The 23,560-nt window shown below is 44.2% G+C and overlaps 1 protein-coding gene across 5 annotated transcripts in view; it reads left to right on the top strand.

The window, feature by feature from the left end:
* Nucleotides 1-13,401: 13,401 nt before the first annotated feature.
* The window catches only part of PPP2R5C (protein phosphatase 2 regulatory subunit B'gamma), a 91,235-nt gene continuing 81,076 nt past the window's right edge, over nucleotides 13,402-23,560 (top strand). For 3 of the 5 annotated variants that reach the window (XM_077323723.1, XM_077323716.1, XM_077323719.1), the window contains exons 1-2: nucleotides 13,403-13,690; nucleotides 17,005-17,070. In XM_077323723.1, the coding sequence (XP_077179838.1) occupies nucleotides 13,658-13,690; nucleotides 17,005-17,070 (99 nt within the window). In that variant the 5' untranslated portion in view covers nucleotides 13,403-13,657. Of the gene's footprint in view, nucleotides 13,691-17,004; nucleotides 17,071-23,560 lie in introns of all 5 variants that reach the window. The other 2 variants (XM_077323718.1, XM_077323717.1) reach the window with 1 other exon arrangement.

A 23,560-nucleotide genomic window follows, 5' to 3' on the forward strand; every position in this document is an offset into this window, starting at 1 on the left:
GAACTGAGAAGGTAGTGTGATTTCTACAGTGTTCAGTTTATTGGCCAGAGCAGTTATGGTATTAATTGAAAATTCATCTAATGTATATTTGTTATTTGTTTTGACAGTCACCAAATATAATGGCTATAATGGTGCTAAAACTGGAACAGCACTCTCAGGACTCTGACTAGCCAAAGGTCACCCAGCTAGCTTCATGAGGAGGAGTGGAGAATCAAACCTGACTCTCCAGATTAGAGGACACTGATCTTAACCACTACATCAAGCATGTGTGCTGTGTATAACAAGTCCCTTATCATTTTTAAAAGGCTACTTCAGAGGGCAGCCATGTTTGTCTGTGGCAGAAGAATGAGAGTCAACTCCAGTGGCTTTCAAGAGTCAGAGCTCCCTTTGTCAGATATCTTCCCAGATAACTATGAAAACCCCTACTCCGAAAATCTGGTTGGTCTCTAAGGTGCTACTGGACTAGAATCTAGCATGTGTGCTGTGTATAACAAGTCCCTTATCATTTTTAAAAGGCTGCTTCAGAGGGCAGCCATGTTTGTCTGTGGCAGAAGAATGAGAGTCAACTCCAGTGGCTTTCAAGAGTCAGAGCTCCCTTTGTCAGATATCTTCCCAGATAACTATGAAAGCCCCTACTCCGAAAATCTGGTTGGTCTCTAAGGTGCTACTGGACTAGAATCTAGCTCTTAAAAATAAATGTGAAATAAGTGAATGAGTGAAACAAATGTATGGCACTCCATTCGACGAATACTAGAAATAAGCATGATAGGCCAGTGTATTTTAATGTTCTGTGAAAATGTAGATTTGTAACAACAGTTAAAAGGGGGGCAAATTAATTAACAGACTGCAGGTGACACTACATTATTCAGGATGTTAAAAGGTAAAAGGTCAAGAACTCCAAGAGGATCTTTCCTGCTGGGTAATTTGGTGAGAATACTGTCTATCAACACTAGGCCTTATCAGTATGTTGAGGTAGCTACGTTAAAGACTACTATGAAAATCTCACTCATTCAGTGGAACTCGATTGTGAATGAAGCTGTCAGGTACTTAATTTCACAGGAGATGCTGTCATAAAGCTGTTGCCATAAGCTAGTTTCTTGGAAACGGAAACCTCCATATCCATTATCCAGAGTCCCTTGAGATCTGGTTTGCTGATCTGAGGATAAAATGCTATCAATAATTTATTCACAGTTTGTAGGATCGTTTTCATTTTTGACATAAATCCTTTTCAAGCTGTGCTGCTTCTCTTGCATCCTGCCTCTTCCCCAATGGCACCACACATCTTTATAAAGTTATTACAGTTAACATCTGGGAGGGGGAGACTTTGAAAGCTAAGTTATAGTTATTTTAAATCTCAGGGTGATGTCTTTGAACTGCTATTTAAAAATAATAATCAGAGAGGCTATGCATAGTATCCAAGGCATGCCTAGCACAATAACAAATCACACGGCATTTCATGTAGGAAATTTCACAAGCAATAAAACTCAGGTGTTAAAATTTATATGCTTTCTGGACAAGAAAAATAGGAGGGGGATCTTTCAAACAATACAAATAGCCTTTGAAAGGCCCCATCAAATTGATGCCCCCTCCCCAGCTTTCTGTTAACATGTATGTGAGGAAAACTGTTTGGAATGCATTCATACCAAGTATCTGAACTATTGGTGGCCATGTCAGAAAACTAATTCATAATTGCATTTCAGCCTCCCTGTGATTTTGACCTGAGCATGTTATTAATGGAGTGATCCCATTCAAAATCTAAGGCCACTGATTTCAATAGGCTTGGGATGGCATAACTCTCTACAGGATAGCACTGTATATAAGCTGGGCTTTTAACAGAATATGGAGGTGAGTGACATCCTTTGTATCCTGTTACTCATGCACCACAAACTATGATGAATATATGTGCTGGTGCCTTTGAAATCTAGCCTTTAAAAAAATGATGCAAGTCACATGCCCAGGAGAACACTAAGAATACTTGATTTTTTTAGATATGAAAGGTATGTAAATATGTGGATACTTTTAGCATATTCAGTTTAAAATACAGACTAGCAGTGACAGGGTCATGATCATGCATACACAAGTTGCATCCATTTTAAATTTTATTTAATTGCTTAGGACTCCTGCATCAGGTATCTGGAGAGGAGAGGTATAAATGACTTAAATAGGAAGGGGTCTAGAAAGACACTCCTGGAAGAGCCCTGATATTCCCTCAACCGAAGAGTGGTTAAGGAAATTGGTGGACTATGCTGAAGTTGCCAAATTGTCTGCCGTCTACAAAGATCCAGATCTTGGAAAATACGTAAAGCAATAGGCATAGTTTTGGAACTATATGAAAAAAACCCATCCAGACTTTGTGAAGATTTGTAAAATTTAACATAGTAACAGCAGGTTTTAAGTATAAAGTTATATCACAGATTAGGCTTTACTATTTCATTTGTTAGGGTTAGGAGAGAAGTCTTGAATATACATTTGTATTTATTTGTAATTGAATGTTAGGTTAGTGAACTAATGGATTAGTAATGGGTACAGATATATTGTTTGATATCACAATAAAATATTTGAATTGAAACTAAAAAAAAAAGGCACTCCTGTGTTCTTTATACACAAATCCTTTATACTTCCTTCACGTATCCCACTACTAAAAGTTAATTGAATATTACAGAACTCACCAGCATGGTCAAGTCTGCTGCTTTGCATGTGGAAGTCATTTCAAATGAATGCTTCCTTATGCAGGAAGTGCACAATATAAACATTTTACTTGACAAAATCTCAGTGACAGGAATCCCACAGGGGGTTCTGTGTGTCCTTGAAACACACCCATCCATCATCATTGCCAGGATGGGGTTATGCAGATAAAAGCTGAACTTGATTTTCAAAGGCTGAGGTCATCGTGGACAAAACCAGCAGCTCCCTCCCCTCTGGGGTATTTCCATGTACAGCTTTTTACTTCCTTCCGTATAAGTAAATAGGAGTGGGTTTGCCTTTTGATTCTATGCAGAAACAGCACTACATTTAGAGATGCCATCATGATTTTTTTTAAAATCCATCTTCCTTCCCTGAGCTGTTCAGATATAGTAACAAACCATGATCTGGTGCTCTGTGAATGAGCCCTGGTATCTGTCTCACACACACACACGCACACACATACAAAAAATGAGGCAGCCATGCCAAGCAACGTTATACTGATTTAAGTCATTTACAGTGTTTTCACTCTGCTTAGGAAGGAGCAACTTGTGGAGGGGGCCAGTTTGTAGATAAAATAACAATAAAAATAACAACTCTGCACAAATTTCCTATTACATTATTTATTATTTATTTTATTATTTGAATTTATTGCCCGCCACTCTTGGCGGGTTACAAGATAAAATGAATAAATACAATCCCCTAGAAATCCCCCTAAAACACAGTCATTAATAAAATACATGAGTACAATAACTCTTCTCCCACCGCCACACTCTGGGATCAATTATGGAGGAAGGAGCGTAATCAGCCAAGAACTGTGCCCCGTATCCCCGTCATGGCGAGGCAGTAGGCCAATAATTCGTGGTTGATCACATCAAACGCAGCCAACTGATCGACCATAACGAGAATGGCTGAGAAAGCCAGACTGATATGTATCAAATACATTCATACTTCTTACTCAGAAGACCCATTTAATTCAATAGGCTTACTCCCAGGAACCTGTTCTTGCAGCTAGGGTTGCCAAGTCAGAGTTGCTACATTCCAACAGACTGTGAGGAGGAGGCTGAGGTTTGGGGAGGGGAGAGACTTCAGCAGGGTATGATGCCAGAGAGTCCACTTTCCAAAGCAGCCATTTTTTTCCATGGGACTAATCTCTGTAGACTGGTGATCAGCTTTAATTCTGAAAGACCTCTAGGCTCCAACAGGAGGTTGGCACCCTTCCCCCCTTGAAGCATGAGGATGGAGGATGAAGAGACACGCAGAGACATGGGCTTGTTCACATGCCACGACTACATGGTGTGACATGTTTCATTCAACAGACAAGGTGCCCTTGAGGAGATGGGAGAAGTACACAGAGAATCCATTGCACCCCCTCCCTCACAGGACTCTTTCAAATATAAATAGTCCCATCTCACATATAGCCTGTCCTAATAATGGGTATTTTGCTAGCAGTCAGATACATGCATGCATAAGTACTTTCTTGTTTTCCACTCATGTTTAAGGCATTAGACTAAGACACAAGGAGATCAAATGATTTACTTGCCTGAAGTTATGACCTTATTAAGGTTTCTTGTAATGTAGTCTTGGAAATCGGTGTAGACTCAGTATAAATTCTACCAGTGGGTAAAGAATATCACATGGTACATTCCTGCTTGCATAGACCAAAACAAAAGTTATCACATTTCTATTTTGCAAAAACAGCGTTTCAACAAATTCCAGAATGGTAGCTTGTTTCATCCAAAACAGCAACAATTCCTGAACCACTTTAAAGACTAGTGTTTATTGGGGTATAAGCTTTTATGTCAGAGGTATATATATATAATCAGATGTATGAAGCATTATCCGCATGAAAAGATACATGAATAATGTGATTGTTTATGCATCTGGCTGAAAGGGCTTTGGGCTGACAAAGGCTTATGCCAAAATAACTGTGTTAAGATTTAAGGTGCCATGACACTTGCTATTAACTTTAAACAGCATGAACTAAATATGATTCTCCATATTAATAAGTTTTTCTACTCAGCCAGATGACAAAAAAATCTATCTTGTATTACAGTTGTAACAGTGAAACGCCTGGCAATTATCTGAACTGGCATTGTGTCTACTTGCTCAGAGAAATAAGTCTTTCAGGTTCTGTGAGGGCATGAAAATTGTCAGTTTGGCTGGGGGGGTGGGAGGAATCGCACAGGAACAGACTGAGGACTGAGATTGCAGGAGGCAGACATAGACCCTGGTTCACAGATGTTTATGTCATTATCAATCTATTAATCTTTTAAGATTGTTGTTGTTGTTATGTGCGAAGTCGTGTCCGACCCATCGCGACCCCATGGACAATGATCCTCCAGGCCTTCCTGTCCTCTACCATTACCTGGAGTCCTTTTAAGTTTGCACCTACTGCTGCAGTGACTCCATCCATCCACCTCATTCTCTGTCGTCCCCTTCTTCTTTTGCCCTCGATCACTCCCAGCATTAGGCTCTTCTCCAGGGAGTCCTTCCTTCTCATGAGGTGGCCAAAGTATTTGAGTTTCATCTTCAGGATCTGGCCTTCTAAAGAGCAGTCAGGGCTGATCTCCTCTAGGACTGACCGGTTTGTTCGCCTTGCAGTCCAAGGGACTCGCAAGAGTCTTCTCCAGCACCAGAGTTCAAAAGCCTCAATTCTTTGACGCTCGGCCTTCCTTATGGTCCAACTTTCGCAGCCATACATTGCAACTGGGAATACCATAGCTTTGACTAAACGCACTTTTGTTGGTAGGGTGATGTCTCTGCTTTTTAGGATGCTGTCTAGATTTGCCATAGCTTTCCTCCCTAGGAGCAAGCGTCTTTTAATTTCTTTGCTGCAGTCCCCATCTGCAGTGATCTTGGAGCCGAGGAAAATAAAATCTGTCACTATCTCCATTTCTTCCCCATCTATTTGCCAGGAATTGAGAGGGCCGGCTGCCATGATCTTTGTTTTCTTTTAAGAAAACAATCTTTTAAGAAAACAATCTTTTAAGATGCTACCATACTTTTTTATTATTTGAAATCTTAAAAAAAAAAAACCTAGCCAAACATTAGGGCAGGGGTAAGAACCCCCTAAATAATAGAAGCACCCCTTGTAGCTTTAAGAAATGCATATCTTCTAATACAATAGTATTGCCAACCTTCAAACCTTGGTTTTGTCAGTAAGTCAGGAGAAAGCGGCAGGGCCAATTCTAGGGCAGTTTAGGCCTTTTAGGGAGGCAAACCTAGCAGCAACCACTGTATGTCTTACTAGTACACGATTTGCATGATGCTCCCAAGACTGGCTGCTTGCTAATTTTTAGCAGCAATCATCATATGAAAGCTAGTGGGTATAGTGGTTAGGATGAGGATCTGGAAGACCCAGGTTCAAATCCTCACTCTGTGGTAGAAAACTCACTGGGTGACTGCTTTCATGCAGTGGCTGCTGTTGAATAGTATCAAGCAATGCTAAACCAAAAAAGGAATAAAACCCAACCTTAACAAGTAGGAACTCAAAAGTTGAGCTGAATAAAAATAATGTAAAACTTGTTAATTATTTATTATAGTGCACAGTTAAAAACAGAATAAAAACATCTTAAAAACTATACCGAACTAACAACACATAAGACCAAACACTTTTTGACCCTCCCGGGTTTTCCTCAGTGGTCAAAATTATAATAATACACTATATAGCACTCTCTATAATGTGTAGCTGAATGGTTGAGTGGGGACTGTAACTTATGGCTCCAACCAATAGCTTTTTCTGATGCACATGAGAATACACTCTGAGTACAGAACTTAATGATAGCAAAGAGTGGTGACTTTAGGGACAACATAGGAATTGGTCTCCAAAAAGGATATAATTTATACATATTGGTTGGAGCCATAAGTTACAGTCCCCACTCAACCACTTAACAAGTTTTACATTATTTTTATTGTTCAGCTCAACTTTTGAGTTCCTACCTGAATAGTATCAAGCAGCCAGACCTTCTAGTGGTTACTGCTCGAATTGGCCAAAAAGGCACAGTCATAGTTCAAGCAGATTTATAGGATATTAAACATTATCAGAAGTGGAAATTCCAAAAACAAACAAATTTAGAAATCCCAGTACACATTAGTTCTTTGTTGCTCCTGGAGGCAATGAAGTGTTGTTATATCATACATCCTCTGTGTGTGTGAATGTGTGTGAGTATATAATATCTATAGACAAGGTAAGTGCACTGCAGGAAAGATGCTCTCTCTTTTTGACTAACTTGCAGCTGTATAAGTTAACCACAAAATTAGACTCATTCCACATGAGGAATTTGCCCCTGGACAGCCTCTCATTGCTCACGGATCTTAATGCTGCTTCCACATGACATCAGCAACAACCCAGGGGAGGCGTGTGAGTTGTCCACGCTTCAGGCTACTCTGCCGCCTCAAAGGGAAGAGAAAAGCTGTGATAAGGCAGCCGGATAATGCAGGATGGGGTTCCCATCAGAAAGTGTGTAAACGTGGAGTTTCCTATTGCGCGTTTGCTCTATAGCTTGAGTAAAGCTACTGATCCCCTATAGATTTATGAAAGAATATTCAGTTTAATTATACAGATGTTTAATTTTCTTCATAACATTCAGGAATACCCTTGGGGTACTTAATCCCAAAGGTTTTTAAACATTACTGTAATTAGACTTTTGAACTGAACTGTTCAAATCTCTCCTCCAAGTATAGCTAAACTATAATGCAGACTGTTTGCTTGAAAAAACTGGTCTTATCCTTATTCATTGTTGTTCCTCTATATCCTTATCCATTGTTGTTCCTCTATATATTTATGAAACAGCCTAGGGGGTGGGACGTGTCCAGCTGTCAAAGTTGGAATAGGGCCAATCAGGGTGCAGCCAGCTTTGTTCTGATTGGCCCTACCCCTGCGGCTCCTGCCCTCCAGCCCTGGACACCTCAGTGCCTGGAGCCAGGAGCAGGTGAGAGGGCCCTGGGCAAAGGGTTGTGGTGGAGGGCTAGCTAACAAGGGCATCCCGACCTGCTGACTGCCTGCTAAGGAGCTCTGTCTCGGCCCTGCTAATGAGCTGCCCAGCCCCCGCCCGCCCCACTTGATCCAGCTGTCAGCTGCAGCCAAAAGCCACTTTAAGCTGCCTGGCCAGGGGAGGGGACCCTTTCAGGGCCTGTTCTTAGGAATTTATATAATTTATATAATTTATATAATTCAATCCAGGTTAGGACCCCCAAGATGGTGAACAAGGACATTAAAATCAGCTTTAAAATCAGTACATACCTATATAGGTCATTTTTCATATACTGGCAGATGCCCCACTTCTTAAAACAGGAAGTCACTGGCCCTAAGTGGGGGATATTCCACCAATAGGAAACAGGAGACCGAGTGATCTGCTCAGCAACTGCTGATGAAACCTGACTGCCCTTTTCCTATTGGTGAAGGCAAAAGATAGCAAAGGAGCTACAGCCCTCTCTTCAAAGCAAGTGGGCAGCCATCCTGCTGCCCCAAACACAGGCAGATCCTGAAGCACACCTGTCTGCAGCCTCCTCCATGACAACCAGCCTTTAGCAGTGGACCTGAGCGGCCCAGGCACAGCCCCCCTCCCTGTCCTTCCTTCTCGTCCTCCCCTTCTATTGATGTCATCAATGAGCTTGGAAGTGTGTTCAAGTCTGTACTGTCATCATCCATTGCCTTTTAAAGCAGGGGTAGTCAACCTGTGGTCCTCCAGATGTTCATGGACTACAATTCCCATGAGCCCCTGCCAGCAAATTCTGGCAGGGGCTCATGGGAATTGTAGTCCATGGACATCTGGAAGACCACAGGTTGACTATCCCTGTTTTAAAGCACCTAAAAATGCTAGGAACTCCATAAGAATAAATACACACGGACACATGGAAGAAAAATCAATTACTTTGGATGGCCATTAAAAAACCTCTGGATCAAAACAGAGTTGTTCTGCTTTATATAACTTATGAAGCAAACCACCGTTCACCCTGCAAAATGTATTTATGTGCTTGCAAGTTTTATCTTTCATATGGGGGGTAGAGATGCCAGCCTCCAGGTGCAACCTGGGGATTCTCCAGAATTACAACATATCTCCAAGCTACAGAGATCAATTCCCCTATAGAAAAAGAATACTTTGGAAGGGGGACTCAACAGCATAGAAGGTGATTGTAAGCCGTTTTGAGACTCCTTCTGTTAAAGTGACATACAAAAAACAACTCTTCATTTTTTACAAGAAATGACATCAGCATGATGCCAGTGTGAGCTCCTATTTTCACCTCAATTTCCTTTCACTGCTACTTCAGGTGTTAGTGAGCAACAAAACAGACTCGCTTCAGATTATGGTGGCACCCAAAGCAAGCCCCACGAATAAGATTGCAGTGCTTCATATAAGCGTAGGTTATCCTTAATATATGCTGGTCCAAAGTTGGATTTTTTAAAGGTTGAAGACAACAGAATTACACAGTCTCTCTCTCCTCTTTCTATACAAAGTTTGTTTCTCTTAATAAAATTATTTTCTTTTAAGCAGTTTGGTACTCTGCTCCAATGATATGGTTTCTACAACTCACTCCAGTCAGCTCTTGGGACTGCAACATTTCGGACCAATTGTACCTTCTGAACACGAGAGCCTTGCCAGATCAGACCAATGGTTCACCTAGTCCAGCATCCTATCTCACATAGTGGCCAACCTGCTCCTCTAGAGAAGTGATTCTCAACCTGAGGATCAGGATCCCTTTGGGGGTTGAACACAACAACCTTGTGGGATAGATCGAGATAGAGCGTTCATCTGTCTGGGGCAGCGGAAGAACAAGATCGGCATGGTGGGACAAGAGGCAGAACTGAACTGAGAAACCCCGGGTGGGGGGGGAAACAATTTATACACAATAATGAAAAATGGATCTTCACGCCATTGGTCAGTTTCGGTTTAATTCTGTGAAAGAACACTTGCATTATTTTATGGTTGGGAGGTCACAACTTGAGGAACTGTATTAAAGTGTCGCGACATTAGGAAGGTTGAGAACCACTGCTTTAGAGGGCCAACAGAGCACAGAAACGGAGGCCTTTCCCTTATGTTGCCTCCTGACACTGGGATTCGGGGTTTAGTGACTTTGAATGTGGCAGCCCCCTCAATCACCCTTAGCAGAAGATGTGCTGATTTTCCCTCAGCAGGCTTAATGTGCCTAACAATCTATCTTTGATTACAGTTTCTACTAATTTGCCTGGGTCATTAGGCTGACTGTCCTGCAATTTCCTAGTTCCTTCTCCAGATCCATTTTTAAAAATTAGTGTTACATTTGATAAGTCTCCAGTCTTCTGGTACAGTAGCTGAATTTAGTAATGTTACATGTTAGTAGATAAGGAACTCAGATGTGAGATAGTTTAAGAACTCCCAGGTGTATGCCATTAGGACCTGGAGACTAACAGGCTTTTAATTTCCCCAATAGGTCTAGAGCAGTGGTCCCCAACCTGCGGGCCGCGGCCCGGCGCCGGGCCGCAAAGGCCATGGCGCCGGGCCGCGGCTCCCTCTCCCCGCCCCCCCCCGCGCAGTAAAAAACTTCCCGGGCCGCAAGCTTGCGGCCCGGGAAGCTACTTACTGCGGGAGGGCGGGGAGAGGGAATCAGGGCCAGGCCGCGCCCGTGCAGGCCGCGCCCGCTCGGCCCGATCCGCGGGCGTGGCCCGCGGTTGCGGCCCGATCCGCGGGCGCGGCCCGCGGTTGCAGCCGGGCGTGGCTCGCGGGTGCGGCCCGCGGGCGCGGGCGGGCGTGGCCCGCGGGCGCGGCTCGCGGGTGCGGCTCGCGGGCGCGGCCCGAAGCATGGGCGTGGCCTGCGCGGGCGCGGTCCCTGCGGGCGCGACCCGATGCCCTGCCGGTCCCCAGCCTAATAAAGGTTGGGGACCACTGGTCTAGAGTTTCATCTCTGATCACCTCAATTTGGCTGTTCTTCAGATTCCCTTCTTGAAAATAGGGTCACTTTCCACAGTGAACACAGAAGCAAAAAAGTCATTGAGCTTCTATGTTATCTCCCCATCTTCCTTTAACAAGCCTCACTGCTTCTCTGGCTGGTTTCCTGCTCCAGATAATTTTAATGTGCTTGTCTTGATGTTTTGAGCAACCAGCGCCTCAAAATCTCTTTGCACACTTAACGATTGACTTACATTTATTTTGTCAGAGCCTGTAGGCCCTCTTATTAGACCAGACCTTCCACTTTAAAAAAGCCTCCTTCCTTCTTATAGCTTACTTAACCAGCATTGTTAAGTACACAGGCCTGTTTTTAGACTTGGCAGTTTATTTCCCAACCTGTGGAATGCATTGTACTTGGGCTTCAATTAGTTTTAAATACCATGCAAGCATTCTCTATGAATTTGACTCTCTTGTGTTTCCCTCTTTAACTATTCCCTTTATTTTTGTAAAGTTCCCTCTTTTGAAATTAAATGTGAGTTTTGTATTTTAGGGGTAACTTTCCATTGATCTGAATGCTGAACTTTATAATAAGGTGACCAGATTGTCCCACTTTTGGAGAGACATCTGGGGGAACCTGGCAAATTGTACTTATGTTGAAATTTAAAAATATATATATTACAATACTATTTTTGCGTTCTATGTGTTCCATGAAAAATTTTGTTGCTCATATAGACCAAATTTTTAATCAAGAACACCCCCCCCCCGATCAATGGTGTCCCGCTTTACCAATGTTAAAATCTGGTCACCTTACTTAATAACAATGTGGTCACTGTTCCCAACTGATGTAACAACCTCTGCAGCTTTCACCAAGATCATTTTCCCTCTGGTTGGCTCCGTGACCAACTGTTCCAGTGCAAAATCATTTATGATGTCTAGGAATTTCATTTCTACACCATGACTGGAACATGTTTACTCAATGTGAAGATAGTCTCCCAGTATAACAACATTCTCTGCTTTAATCACCTCCCATTTCCTTCACCATCTCAAGATCAGCCTCCTCACCTTTAAGAAACCCTTAGGGCCCAGAATTACCACACATATTGTTTCTAGTGGAGAGTTCATTTCCCTGACGTTTTCTAACTTATCTGATTCTATGCCCTCTGATGTACAATGCAACGCCTCCCCCAATCCATCCTTCCCTGTCCAACCTATAGTTTATATCCAAGAGTGTCCTAAGGGGTTGACATGTCCCCCTTTCTGAACATTGTCATTCTCCCCTCTGAAAAATCAGGCTTCCCTGAAGAAACCACAGCAGAGGGGTAGAAACCAAGCATAAATGCTGAACGTAGCTAAGCCTTTCCTATGTAGCCCACAACAGTTTCGCCTCTGACACCATACGTTGAAAGGGGAAACCGATTGAAGATTTCCAGATTAACCAGCCTGAAGCTGCCTCAGGGAACAAAGCCCATCCGGCAGCCCCACCACAGAACCTGCAACATTTTCCTCTCACAGAACATTTACACACTGGAGGTTTCATGCCAGGCTGCAGGGTGGAGTTTTAGTTGAGGCAAGTTGCCCCACTTCTTCCTGCACCCACCTGGGGGAACATTTGGCCTTGTGCACCTCATCCGCCCCTGATCTGTGCTCCTACACTGGAGCTGAGGCAGTGAAGTTCCCAGTGCATTAATGGTCACATAGGAGACGATGAGGGAAGACCACCTGAGGACTCCCGAATTCGCCACACTGAAGCCGCCTCAGAGAGGCCCATTATGCACGGCCGCCGAAACGGCGATTTCGGGTCACGTGGAAAACGCGGAGGGGGAAGACGCGACGCATACCGGTTATGCACGGGGCGGGGCGCGACGGCGGCAAAACCCAGAGTAACCGATTATGCACGCGCCGATCCGGGCGCCGCTTCTGGTTGCGCCCCGCTCACCCGGAAGCTGCGCTTTCTTCCGCATTTCACTGACGCGGCTTTTTCGGCGGCATGCACCGAAGCTGCAGCCGGTTGCAGCTGGCTCCGTGCATTATCCGTGATTTTAGTCGCCGCCATTCCACCCCGAATGTGCGCTAAAACCCCCGTGCATAATGGGTCAGAGCGAAACTCATCGGGCAGCCCCACCACAGAAAGCGCCTTTCCTATGTAGCCCACAAAAGCTTCCCCTCTGACACCATACTTTGAAAGGAGAAACCGCTTGAAGATTCGCCAGCCTGAAGCCGCCTCAGGGAGCCAAGCCCATCTGGCGGCCCCACTACAGAACATGTAACATTTCCCTCTCACGCAGGAGACGTTGAGGGGAGACCACCTGAGGACTCCCCAATTCGCGACGCTGAAGCCGCCTCAGAGAGCGAAACTCATCGGGCAGCCCCACCACAGAAAGCGCAACAGCTTCCCCTCACAGACACACGAGACTCTGAGGGGGGGGGGAGTCCTCGAGAGGACTCCCAAATCCGCCAGGCTGAAGCCGCCTCAGGGCGCGAAACAAATCGGGCGGCCCCGCCACAGCTTCCCTTCACACACAAGACTTCGCGAGGGGGAGTCCTCAGTCTTGAGGACTCCCGAATCCGCGAGGCTGAAGCCGCCCCAGGAGGCGAGACTCATCGGGCGGCCCCGCCGCAGGAGAGCCTCCCTCTCCTCCCCTGCGTGAGGCGAAGCAACAACCAACCGCGACTCCCGCCAACTGCGCGGGAGGGGAGGAAAGGAACGTTAGTCTCACGTGACGCGGCGCGGCCAATGGAGAGGAGGCTTTCGGGCGCGGGGCGGGGCGTGTGAGCGAGCGAGCTCCTGACTGGGGCCGCCTCCTGCCTTTCCTCGCCTGGAGTGCCCGAGGAAAGGGGGGGGGGGCAGAGGAAAGAGCCCTGCGCGGGGTCTGAGGGAGGGAGCCAGCCAGCCAGCCAGTGAGCGCGGGAGCCAGGCAGGCAGGGCCGGCTGGCCGGCCGGTGGAGAGGGGAAGAAGCGGAAGGCAAAGAGGCGGCGGCAGCTGCTGCTGCTGCTGCTGCAAGGGGGGCGCCTCACTCCCTGCCGCCCCCATCACCACCACCACCACCACCGGGAGAGGCTGCGACTCTCCGGCCTGGCGGGCCCCCAACCACCCAACCTCTCGGCCATGCCGAATAAAAAGAAGGAGAAAGTGAATCAGGTCAGGCCGCAGGGGGAGGCGGAGGGGTGGGAAGGGGAGCAGGCCCTGAAGGGGGGGCGGGGGGGGGGGAGAGAAGGCAAGAGTTAGTTGGAGGCAGGCCTGCGAGGGGCCAGCAGGAGGCTGAGGCAGCGGGGGTGGCTGATGGGAGGAGGGGGGAAGGGACTGTTGGTTGGGGGGGGACTCTTGAGGAGGCGGCTGGAGCCTGCCCAGTGCCTTTTGACCTAACACGCGTGCACACGCTTTCTTATACGTGTGCATGTATGCATACGTGTTTTATTTGTGTGATTACACACACGCTGTTAGATATCGGTGTAGCTGCACAATTTTTTAAATTTCAATATTCAGTGTGTGAAAGCCTATTTGTGATAAATAACCAGTGTAGCTAGGTAACAGATATGTAAGTGTGTATGTGTGTATATACACACATATACATACACATACGTCTGTATCTGTTACCTAGCTACACTGGTTATTTGTCATAAATTTAGTGTGTATGTTACAAAGAGTCGCATGGTGTTGGTCGTATCTGTTGAGTCCTGATATGTTATATTGACGCATGAACTATTTTGTCATATGTACTTTGCTTGTGTGCCAAGTCCGCCTTGAGCCTTCTGGGAAGGAATTAAAAAAAAAAAAGAAATAGACCACAATATGTTAACCATGTTACTCTCAAGAGTGACTCCTCCCATACTATAGTATCTATGGGACACACTGACTGAAGGCAGTTTGCTATCATTTAGCAATCTTTATTGGGTCAAAAAGAGCAAGAGCCATAAGATTGTACTTTGAAGTTATTACTGGAGGTGGTGATTGTACTTTGAGGTTGTTTCTGGAAGTGTTGGGTCAGGTAAAGAATGGTGGTTTCATGTCATGGTGATGTAAGCATACGTGTGTCATGTTAAAAAAAGGAGCCATTGGCCATGCTTGATGGCCAGTATAACTAAGACCAAAATGAAAAGGAACATCTTAACAGGATTGGCATTGAGTCTTTCTTAAAACCCATTTCTAGTTCCTTTTCTAGATCCATCAGTTATAAAATGCATCAGTACACACTTAAAACAATTAAGGTTTAACATGCTGTCTCCCAAATGAATTGAAGTAATTTTTCAATAATCTTTGCTGTTATTACTTATAAGTTTTGGCCAAGCATGCATAATTCTAAGTAAGGCAGAAATCCTGTGGCCACATACATGGAACAGGAAGACCTGATTTGAATCTTCTCTCTGCTATGAATCTCAGTGCATGATTTTGGAAAAGTCATGCTCATCCTCATGTCTCACAAGTTAAAACAGAAAGGGTGATCCAAAAAATGCTGTGAACAAATAACATGTAGGGCTGTGTGCCGGTTTAGGATTGCATATCCTGTCTTCTGATGGATATACTGACTGAGGCAGTAGCCTAGTCTCTTCAAGGCATTCTGAGGAGTCTGTGAGCATTAATATTGGACATATGGGCGGCTCCCTCTTTCACTTAACAGTTTCCAGTAGTGTTGAATTGAAAGCTGAACCATGCAGCATCTCCACATCTGCTCAAAATATATGGGCTTACTGCACTGTATGTCATTCCAATATATTTGTGCACAGTCCAAAAGTAGCAGGCCAAAGGAATCAAGCAATGTTCTGAGAATGCCTTATTTTAGTCAACCTGTGGTCCTCCAGATGTTCGTGGACTACAATTCCCATGAGCCCCTGCCAGCATTTGCCGGCGGCATTTGCTGGCAGGGGCTCATGGGAATTGTAGTCCATGAACATCTGGAGGACTACAGGTTGACTACCCCTGAGATAAGGAATGTAAACCATGTACGGGCCACATGCAGACCACTAGTCTTAGCCCTACATTGAGGATGCTAGCTGTTCTAAAATGCTTAAATATAAACGGTACAACATGGCAAGCCATGTTTTAGATCGGGTCCGTTCTTTCCCTCTGCTTGTAAGTCTTATGGTTAGCGGGTCATGGGGTTAATCCTTAAATTGTACACTGCATGTGTACACTTAAATTGTACACTTGCCAACTGAGGGGTGTCTCTCAGAATTGGGGTGAGTACTACTTGGAGATTGTGCCCCACATGGCCAGCGGGATCCCCCCCCCCCCACAAGTCTCTGGGTATCTGGGACTTTCCCCTTTAAGCCAGAAAACAGCTAAAGCTTCCTTTGCTCCAACTTAAAAAGGAAATGTTGGGATGGCTGCATATTCTAATTCTGTCTGCAGACAGTGTAAAAGTTCTGTCTGCGGCCAATGCAGACAGGGGATGGAGACTTAAGCTCTGCCTTCAAAGTAGAAGAGTTAAGTTTCATTTTTCTTCTCTCTTCCAGCTCTTTTAGTTCAAAGCTGAGCCTCGGCGTCCCTTTAACCGTAACTCACTTGTGAAAGCGAAAGGGGGGGGGGTTGCCATCACTTCTGCATTGATATTATGAATCACATGGGGAGGGTCCACGATGCCCATGTCTATCTTGCTCACTGCTACTTACACAGCATGGGTGCCTTTTTGTGCCTTTGTGAAGTGTCCCTAAGAAATTATAGCCCTCTATTAGACTTCAGGAATACCTGGCACCACTAATCCTTTTAAAACCTCTTCCAACCTTTGGACCATGGAGGAGCCCCTGAAATAATCTTTCAGACTTTAAGGGGACCCAGAAGTAATGTCAGCAGGCCACCCCTCCCTGCCACACCCTCGAAAATGACATGTCATCAAAAGTAACATCACCACCCATGTTAACAGGCAGGCTTGAGGTGGATTGAGGGGGGAAGAGACAGGAGGTGGTTTAAGCCGGGAGGAGGCCTGCAGGCACAGAAACAACAAGATAACTTACTCATGCTTGAGGGAAGCAATGGAAGTGGCTGTTTCCATAGTGTGTGGCTGAGTATACTGAGGCAGGAGGAGAAAGTCTGCAGATCCCCTCTGGGTCTTCTGCAGACCTCTGGTTGGCCTAGGGAAAAGATTTCCCAGACTAATATCTCGTTCCTCATTCATTAAATATACCTACATTTTATTTGCTTGCTTCATTTATAGTCCACCTTTCTTGCTCCAACTCAAGATGGATTATAAAATGCATTTGCTTCAGTACCTTGCATTGCATTGTAGGCTTCTTTTCTTTTTGTTCTTTTCGTATTTTAAAAGTATTGCATGTTCCCTTGCCTAGTTTTCTAGCTGCTCTGTTTTCTGAGAGTGGATAACGCTTAATAATGCTATTAAGCATTCAGATCTTGGGTTATGATTTGGTATACTTAAAACATGGGGTTCTGTAACTAGAATTCTACTTTGTTTCTATTCCTACTTGAATTATAGAAAACTTCCATGTGATTGTACATTTCAGGAACCTCCAAAAGCAGGCAAAAGTGGGAAGAGTAGCAAAGATGTGCAAGATAACCTGGACATTGATGTAAGTGTTGCTCATGATTCTTGTTTTGCTTCGGAAATTATGTTTAAATGCTATAGCATTTGAAAAATGTCCTGCACCAACATATGCTTCTCGGGCTCTTTAACCTCCCTCTCTTGCTTTTTTAAAAATAACTAGCAACATGACTGTTACAAAATACATTGATCATATGCAGAATAATTTCCTTCCTGCGACCACTGACTTGAATAGATTTGGTCTGGAATAACACTGTAAGATAGCAATGCTAATGTCGTTAGTTTGTAAGCTGGTAAAGGTAAAGGTATCCCCTGTGCAAGCACCGGGTCATGTCTGACCCTTGGGGTGATGCCCTCTAGTGTTTTCATGGCAGACTCAATACAGGGTGGTTTGCCAGTGTCTTCCCCAGTCACGACCGTTTTCATGGCAGACTCATTTCACCGACCTCGGAAGGATGGAAGGCTGAGTCAACCTTGAGCTGGCTGCTGGGATCGAACTCCCAGCCTCATGGGCAGAGCTTTCAGACTGCATATCTGCTGCCTTACCACCCTGCGCCACAAGAGGCTCTTTGTAAGCTTGTAAGATGTGGTAATAACAAGTACTCAGTTCAGGAAAAGCCTTGTTCCTCAGTAGTTATAAGGGAAATGTTGGAAATGTTTATGGAGCATTTAAACAACTTTCTTTCATTTGGAAAGAGTTGGAAGGAACCTCCAGAGGCATCTAGTCCAATCCCCTGCAGAATGCAGGAAACTCACAACTACCTGCCCACCCACAGTGACCTTGTTTCCATGCCCAAATGATGCCCCCACACACACACATATTAGAATCCCTGGTCAGGCTGGCCTGGAAGAAATTTGCCTCCTGATCCCAAAGTGGCAATCGATATTGCTTTCATTTTATGTATAAGCATGCCATCTTCAGTGAGCTTTTTAAATTCCATAGGGCAGTTGCCACAACTCCTTCCTCATGTAGTAGAAAGGAATTTGTAGGATCTAGTCCAGGCTTTTTCAACCAAGGTTTTGTGAAACCCTGGGGTTTCGTGTTGGCTCTGGAAGGGCTTCCTGGATAAGTGGAAGTTAATTCATTTTAAATACATCAACAGTAAAAAAGTTGAGAAAGGCTGATCTAGTCAAATCAATAGTCATCATGGGTTGTTGAAAAAAACAGTTGCCATTGTCAGCCATGTTCTAATATTCTAGGTGTCTTTTTCTTTATAATATGCAAGTTAGCTGAATATTATTGCTACATGAACATTACTGTAAAAGTATGATTTGGGGTTTTTTTACATTGCAAAACATAGATTGCACTATTTGATTTTAATGTGTTCTGTATTATAAAATTCAGTGGCTTGGATCCTATAGAATTACATATAAAACAAATTCATAGAAAGGAAAGGAGAGGTGACAAAAATCTTGTGGCAGCTCCCTGCATAAACTCTGTATATATGTAACTTTTTCTGTATTAATAAACTATTTCCCCCCAAAAAAAACACTTTTAAATTCTGAAGTTAGGGGCATTGGCAGAAATTTTTCCTGCCCTTTTACACCCCAGTGAAGCCACACACACGCCAAAGGTTTGAGGTTCAGTCCCCACCATCTCCAGTTAAAAAGACCTTTGGTCCCTGCTGTTGGCAGAGCCTGAACCATTGGAGAGTGCTATTGGCTGGATTAAAAATCTCTGAGCTAGATGGCCCAGTTTTCCAACCTGCTATATTGCAATTTTATGTGTTCTATAAAACAGTGGTCCCCAACCCCCGGTCCGGGGACTGATACCGGTCCGTAGATCAGTCGGTACCGGGCTGCGGCTTCTCCTCGTCGTCCTCCCCGGCTGCTGCCTCGGGGTCTGCCCTGCCACTCTGCTGCCGGCTCACCTTTGGTGTTCTCCAGCGGCCGCCATGGCTGGGGCTCCCCCTCGGCGTGGCACTGCACAGCTGCTACTGGCAGCGCCCCCCAGCGGGTGGCGGGAAGTCAGGGGCGCTGGCGGGAAAGCAAGTGGAGCCAGGAGCTCAGGCGGCAGCAATGTCCCTGAGCAAAAGACTACTCCTCCCCCCCAGGGCCTCAGTAAAATTGTCAAGCGTTGTCCGGTCCCCGGTGATAAAAAGGTTGGGAACCGGAATACAGCTTGTCCATGAAGGTGCTGATAGTACAATGTTGTTTTGATGCAAATATATGTTTGCTGTACTGTATTCTTTGCCAGTAGCTTGGCTTAAGTGTGGTCTTTTGCTCCTAGGCTGTAAGCATATTTTACTACTTCTTCCAAATTTAATGTTAATCAAATCAGGAACAGCTCACTAGGGAAACACAAATGCTATTCCAATGAGCTGTGCTTAGACTGCACAACTACTTCAGCCAACTCCATGCACAGGTGGGTAGACGGTTGCTTCTCTCTGCTACATATATTAGAGGCCACATTAATCGTGAATTCTGATTTGTCAACATTTCATGGAAATGGAAAAGTTATTTGAGGTATCATAGAAACTAATGACTCAGCTTCTGAGACTGAAATATACTTCCCTGTGTTCAATATTTATCACAAAATGCCTCTGTAGCTTCCTTTGCAGTGTTTGCCTTCAAGAGAACTCCAAAAAGAGCTGCACAACTTGTTTATTATCCTTGCCCTTGTCTACAAAGAGGAAGAGCAATGGAGACAGAAATTCTCTCCTGTTTCTGTGGAAGGGTAGGATGAGAGAGACTGGAACGTTGACAGAATTATGGACTGAACATATGCTGCGGTTAGCATCTCTAACAGATGATTTAGTTGCAAAAAATCACAGGAATCTGAACATGCAGCTGTTTCAGCACATAATTTATTATGGTGATGTGAGAAATGAGTGCAAGTACACATTTAATATTCAGTTAGATATTTTTGTGGGGAGAGGAAGGGAAAGTTGTTTGTAAGCCATTTTGAGACTCCTTCAGGTAGTGAAAGGTATGATATAACAACCAGCTCTTCTTCTAAATGCCTTAAATCAGTGGTCCCCAACCCCCAGTCCGTGGATCAGTTGGTACCGGTCCGCGGCTCCTCGTCCTCCTCCCCGGCTGCTGCCTTGGGGCTGCCCTGCCACTCTGCCACTGGCTCTCCTCTCCAGTGGCTGCCATGCTGGGGCTCCCCCTTGGCATGGCACTGCGCAGCTGCTGCTGGCAGCGCCCCCCAGTGGGCAGCGGGAAGTCAGGGGCTCCGGTGGGAAAGCAAGTGGAGCAGAGGCTCAGGCAGCAGCAACGTCCCTCAGCAGAAGATTACCCCCCCCCCCGGGCCTCAGTAAAATTGTCAAGCATTGACCGGTCCCCGGTGATAAAAAGGTTGGGGACCACTGCCTTAAATTATAGAACCTATTCCAGTGGATGGGGTACATGTGGATGCTTCCCAGACAATGGAATTGTAACTACCAACACATGTATTTATGAGTCAGTGCAGAGATAAGTAAGCAGAGCAAAGGCTTAGCACAGAAGCTGGCTTCAGTCAACCTCCTTAATGTCAGGCCAGTCTTCAAAGAAGCAGTAATTGCTAAAGCATATCCATTTGATGCTGAATGTGATGTCTGGATTATGCCAAGAACTGAGCTTGCTTCAGAGTAAGTGAGGGTTTTGTGCAACAGAACGGATGGCACGATTTTGTGGTCCAGTCTTCCTCTGGCTACAGCTCCACTCCCCATTACCAAATGCAGTCACTATCTTAGAGACTGCTGTCTCATTTTTGAAAGTATTAGACCTCTGTCTCTGGAAATGTACTAGCATATGTTGTGTGCGTTTTTCCCCCCAAGTGCAGAGAAAAACGGCAGATTGTGAAGACTAGAGAATGTCCCTCGTTCAGAGAACACAGAGAACACAAGCAGCAGCATCCCACAAATACTCCTTTATTTATAGACACCTGTGTAAACCTTAGCACTGTATTTTAATTCACACTGACACCTATTTTAACATCTCTTTTCCTGCCGACCTGAAATGAGTAAAACTGATCTGTATCGCTAACAGTTTCGTAACTGATATGCGTAGCATGAGGCTACGTCTCCAAGGTCCAGGAGAAAATTAATTCATGCCTAGGGCTGCAACTTAGTGTTTATATTCTGGTAGACTTCTAGCAGATGCAGGAGTTTTGAGGCTACCTACAAAATGGCACTCTAGAATCATTGTCGCCCATCTCTCTCAGTGACTTCCATCCTGCCAGCTTTCCACCTAAGCAACCACTACCAAAATTGTAAAGTGAAGGTGGGGAATCTTGCAGAACAGTAATGTTAGTCTCATGTTTTGCACATGGGGCGCGGAGGGGGGGGTAGCAGCAGCTAGTATGCTGTTTTGGGCAGTAACCATGCGGCTTTCCTCATGTCTTGTTCGAACTTCAGAGTTCTTTGTTAAATCTGTTTACAGAAATCTTTTAGGCTTCCAGCAAAAAAATCTCGGTTGCATCAGTTCTTCTGACGCTACAGTTGGGGCTGTCATGCGCACTTAAAACAGCCTGCAGAACCCTTATTATGTGAGACTTTAACAGAACTCTCTGTTCTAAGTGTTTCTGAGCTTTGGTTGAAGCAGACATTTTATCTTCTTTATTTTACCTTTAAGTTAGCAGGCAGGGTTGATCGTGAGCGGTTTTCATTTTGATCTTTTGAGGTTGTTTTGATATTATAGTCTGCATAATGTTTCATGTAAGTTATAATGTTCTGTGTAAACTGCCCAGAGCTGCAAAGAAATGGGCGGTATAGAAATCTAAATAAATAAATTATTGATGGCAGCGGTGGATGGTCAAGGAGGCAGGAGGCAGTCTAGTTCAGAATCTATTCCTTGGGATGCAGAAAAACACTCTTGAGTGTACCTTACGCTTAGCAACCCAAAGGCGATTGATTAGGATTGTATATCATCAGGCGTTCAGAAGAACCATCATTTCAGTGCTTTTTCATTATGATTGGAGGCAATGGTTAAGTTAAATAGTCACACTAACATCAAGATCTGGGCGAAAATAGTCTAGAATGGAATATGTTTTGGAGATAATATATTATGGAGGAGGAATGGGAAACTGCCTGTTTTGGTGCCCCAGAACACTCTTAGGAATTGGTGTCCGTAGGTATTGAGGGTTGTTTTTTTGGCCAGTGTTCTGCTGGGTTGTTCTAAGCTAGTATCTGTGAAACGTATGAGGAAACAAGGCCTCTTCAGCTGCCTGGCAAACGAAGAGCTAAACTTTAGATGAGTGTACTTCTATGGAAATGTGGGGAAGGGTGGAATTTTTTTTTTAAATCTGAAACATCTGCAGACATTAGACATAAATTCTAATGGCTTCTTCTACAGATTTTTATACAAGTTGCAGTCCTACTGTCATGTATGTGTGTTGCATGGAGAAATGGAACTGTGAAACAGACCTCTATAGGGAAAATGGTCATGGATTTCCACAAATATTACAGCCGTTTTTCCAGCTCTTATGAACATATAAAATTGGTGCATGTGTGTACTTGTATAGCCGAGTTAACGTTTTCATTTTAAGTGTGTCATAGATTTTAAGAAGTTGAGAACATGCTGCAGTTTCTTGCTTGATGTATATAACCGGCTAATGGAAATGACCTAAAACTCAGAGCTGATGAGTCTTTTAAGTCACTTAATCTGATCTTCACTCCATAGGTCTGCTGCTCAAGCTATTTCATAGTGTCATTCCGCCAACTCAAGAAAGTAACTGTATCTAGGCATTACTTCACTCACTTTGCTGCAGAACAGCTTAACTGAAAATTATTTATTCCATATAAATATTGATACTTGAGCTTGCACATCATTTTCTGTGAATGTCCTACAAAGTCCCTTTATACTTGCTCAGAATTCTGTTTTCTTAATATTGTACTATAAAGTCATCCTATCAGTTATGACAGAGCTTAAGAACTCCCAGGCGCAAGGTCAGCACAGTGCTTAGAAATTTCATTATGGCACCTAGTAAATCATTTTCAGCAATGATTTAATTGTAGTATTTTATATCATACTGGAATTATGATATAAAATGTATGTGAACATTCGTCCTTCATATGGAACATTTGTAATTTCCCCCCACCTCACCCCTCTTGCAGCACCATCAGTGTCTCCCCAAAATCCTGTTCTTATAAGTCCCATGGGAGGGATGGGAGCTGTGAAAGTCACATTCCATTGGCAAATATTCTTGCAACCATGGAAATAGTGTGAGGGATCATCAAGCCTAGTATTCTGTATTAGTATTTATTTATAATACAGCTCCAAGTTGGATACAGACACACATAATAACCCAGAACAGCATTCAAAATATTACAAGCTGGTAAGTCCTCATAAATGAATATTTAAGAATTTTTTTTAAAACAGTGTTTTCTTCTAAAAGGAGCATCTTAAATCCTGCCAATATTAATCACTTCAACTGTAGTACAATATTTTTATGTTCAACTTTCTACATTAGGATATATACTATGCAGTAACATATAGTAGCTTTTAAGTATATTGATCACAAGATAGAAAACTGGGCTAAAATGAATTTCAATAGTGATAAATGTAAAGTTCTTCATTTAGGTAGGAAAAATCAA

Source organism: Paroedura picta, chromosome 2, assembly GCF_049243985.1.
Source record: "Paroedura picta isolate Pp20150507F chromosome 2, Ppicta_v3.0, whole genome shotgun sequence".
NCBI classification, from domain to species: domain Eukaryota; kingdom Metazoa; phylum Chordata; class Lepidosauria; order Squamata; family Gekkonidae; genus Paroedura; species Paroedura picta.